The 3,523-nt window shown below is 29.4% G+C and overlaps 1 protein-coding gene across 1 annotated transcript; it reads left to right on the plus strand.

Annotated features, from left to right (window-relative positions):
- The first annotated feature begins 66 nt into the window (after window positions 1-66).
- Window positions 67-1,199, plus strand: LOC107463373 (defensin Ec-AMP-D2). Its single transcript, XM_016082155.3, has 2 exons — window positions 67-201; window positions 393-1,199. The coding sequence occupies exons 1-2, from the start codon at window positions 147-149 to the stop codon at window positions 557-559; spliced, it is 222 nt and encodes a 73-aa protein (XP_015937641.1). The 5' UTR covers window positions 67-146; the 3' UTR covers window positions 560-1,199.
- The last annotated feature ends 2,324 nt before the right edge of the window (window positions 1,200-3,523 follow it).

Genomic DNA, 3,523 nt, shown 5'->3' on the forward strand with positions numbered 1-3,523 from the left:
ATTACTTAATATAATTGTATAAATATATGAATCCATGACCCCCCAACCTACCTGTTCATTTTTTCTTATATATACAAGAAATCAGATTAACATACATACTCTTAGCTTGTATCAAATTTATTTTGAGTGTTTAGGTCCAAAGAATCATGGAGAGGACACGATTTGGGCTTTTCTTCTTCCTTCTCTTTCTCCTTGCTTCTCGTAAGCCTCTCTAATAATTTTTTTTTTCTTTTTTCTTCTTCCTTCTCTTTCTCCTTGCTTCTCGTAAGCCTCTCTAATAATTTATTTTTTTTTTCTTTTCATGTTAGTTGTGTATACATATGTAAATTAATTAATTGATTAATTATTAGTAATATAATGTAATTAATTATCAATTAATGTGGCGTGTGTAGAGATGGTGGTGCAAAGCGAGGGAAGACACTGCGAGTCAAAGAGCCACCGGTTTAAAGGAATGTGCGTTCACGAACGCAACTGTGCTTCGGTTTGTAACTTAGAAGGTTTCTCCGGCGGAAAGTGCCGTGGCTTCCGTCGACGCTGCTTCTGCACCAGGCATTGCTAACACGGTTTAAACCTAAGATCTGAAATTTGATATTATTTGAGTCCGTTCGTTAGTAGTCGTAGTAATGTTAAGTAATAAAATATGTATTAATTAATTGGTACATGCAATGTATGTATGCATGGTGCTAATTAATTAATTAATTATAAGTACCAACCATGTATGTTTTATTTCTGTGGTTTCATTATATTTATTTCCCCTATTTCTAGCTAGGGTTTATTTGTAACGAATAATCTTGTTCTTCGTTGGTCGTGTTTTTTTTTTTGGTGGACAAACGGGGGTCAAAAACCCCAAAGGAAAAGCAGAAGAGAAAAAACAACTAAGACCCTCTAAGCCTAAAAGTTCCAAAACAATCCAAACTCAAAGCATAACAAATATCTAAGGGAGGGGCATCATAGATATGCAAGCCAAAAGGGAGCTCTTGTCCCTTTTTTGCTAGGAGATCAGCTGGAGAATTTGCTTCACGAAGTGTGTGAGACCAGTTGATGTGCTGGATGCGATTGGCAAGAATTCTTATGTCTTCTATTAGAGGCGCACAAGGGTGTAAAGAAGGAACACCATCTTTAACGAAATTGAAAGCTACCTGGGAATCAGTTTCAATAATAATATCATGGAGGTCATTGGCGATTGCAATTTGTATCCCTTTAATGGAGGTCGTTGGTCGTGTTGTGTTGTGTATTTCACTATTTCCTTTAGTTATATGTTGGTTGATTTTACGAGTCTCACAAATTTAAACCATTAAAATTATTTTGTTGTTGGTATAAAAGTAAAATTAATAATGTTTAATGGTTTTATTTTTTTTTTAATTATATGAAGTATTTAAGCTCTTTTTATTTGTATAATAATCATCAATACATTCAATTTATAAGCAGCTCATGCCAACCATATATGATTAAATATATTTACATGTGGATCTATTTAGGTGTACTTAGAGGTATTTTGAAAAGTTTCAATAAACCTTTATCCATTGAGACTATCTGGACTTCCATTGCGAGCTTCCTTTTTAAGATTATTTTGGGCCTTAACGAATGCGTCATTTCGGTAATGGGCCGAACTACTTTAACTTTTCAGTCCAATTTAAGCCCAAGTTCTTTACCAGACATAAAAAAGGCTTGTTGTGTATGTTGTTCTATTTTTGAAGGATCCGTTGACCAAACAGAACACTTCCTCACCAAAATAAAAAAGACAAGAACACTTCTATAGCATTAAAAAAAATCTTTTTCTTAATCAAGTTGGGTTGGTGTAGTAATTAATTTATTAATCTACTTAAGTAAGTGTTGGGGTTTGAATCCCGCCAAAAACATCGACCATGCTATGTCAAAGAGTATTTTCTTAATAAAAGATTAAAGTTGTTCTTTTTATAGTAGAAAAACAAATAAATAAACTAAACACATATATAATATAATATATATTTTCTTAAAATATTTAATTGCAATCTATACTCTTTACGAAAGAAATGTCTTAAATCAACAAGATTATTTAGTAGTTCTTTTCTTCATCACCTTTTAACAAGGATGGGTGAAGCATATTTTTTGCGTCAGTGTTTAACAGAATTACTATTTTAAAAATTTTGTGTAATGTTAGAGATATTTTTTAAAATAGAAAAAAAATTAGAAACCATTTTAATTTTAAGCCAAAACCCTGATGAATAAAATTGTACTTGAGCAAAAATCACTTATTTTATATTGCAATGGATTTCTTAGGTCATGTTACGAGGGGAAAATTTACAAATAATTTGTCAAGAATTCTCTCTCCTAAAAGCATAATTTGTTAGATAAAAACAAACAAATGGTTATATATCTCACACAAGATTTTTTTTTATCTAGAAGCGTAAATTATATATATATATGGATTTATTTTTGTTTTTTATATACTAAAATTATATAATATCATATTTTATTAGATAAAAATATATGAATAGTTATATATTGAACAACTCATCTATAATCAATAAATTATCAAATAGAGAATGATAATATATATCTAGCTAGCTACTCCCAAAATATTAGTTCAATTTAGACCTTACATAACACAAATATTTGTATAATAAAATATCGAATTCTGCTTTAGTAATTTATTGTCTAGCAACAAACTATTAAATGAAGCTTAAATTTGCGATAAATTACTTAGTCATTAATTTATCAGATTAAAAGATTTTAAGGAATTTTTGGAATATAATAAATTTTATCCTTCGAATTTTTATTTTTTCTGTTTGTTTGTCCTTTTTTTTTTTGTCAGTAGGTCAAGAACACCAAAAACTATATTATATATTTTTCAACACTCTGATTTTAACAAGTTGGAATCCGATTCTGCATATCTATTTCGGTGGTTAAAAAGATTTTACAAAAGATATATATTTATATAAAAACATATCCATTCTTTGAAGAAACGAGAATGAATATATGACATGTCCGAATTAGGCACTTTAATTAAAAGACATGAACACACAACACATTCATGGATTGGTTGTCAACGTGGAAGAAAGTTTCAACGAAATTATGATGTTCTCTTAATCATTTTAGAATTATTATTATTATTATTATTATTATTTATTATTATTAATATTTCAACATTCATTTCTAAATGTTTTTCAAATCTTAAAAAAAAGCTAAGAAAATTTCCTTTGTGGTTTGGTATTATGATAGGATTCCTATGAAGAATTTGATTGGACTAGAAGGAGAGAAGACTTTTTCGGTGTTCCCTAATCTAATCTTCATCACGTGGACCCACATCAGAAAATCTCTCGTTCAGTGGTGACAAATTAATAGACTCATGGTTACAGTCAAAATGCCACAAGATAAGAATAATTCCAAATTTCCAATTGCACAACACATTTTATTTTATTTTATTTTAGTATTTTGGGTATAAATCCATAACCTTTTTACTAACAACTGAAGCTAGCTAGCTAGGATAACAAGGGTTGGTTTTTAGGGTTAAAATAGTTATTCATGGATAATTTATATATAT

This window comes from Arachis duranensis, chromosome 8, assembly GCF_000817695.3.
Source record: "Arachis duranensis cultivar V14167 chromosome 8, aradu.V14167.gnm2.J7QH, whole genome shotgun sequence".
NCBI classification, from domain to species: domain Eukaryota; kingdom Viridiplantae; phylum Streptophyta; class Magnoliopsida; order Fabales; family Fabaceae; genus Arachis; species Arachis duranensis.

What these genes read in the sequence shown, in the direction of transcription:
- LOC107463373 (XM_016082155.3), top strand. Translation starts at nt 147, where the DNA reads ATGGAGAGGACACGATTTGGGCTTTTCTTCTTCCTTCTCTTTCTCCTT. An exon ending in TCTCTTTCTCCTTGCTTCTC is followed by an intron (nt 202 to 392) that starts GTAAGCCTCTCT and finishes TGGCGTGTGTAG; the next exon opens with AGATGGTGGTGCAAAGCGAG.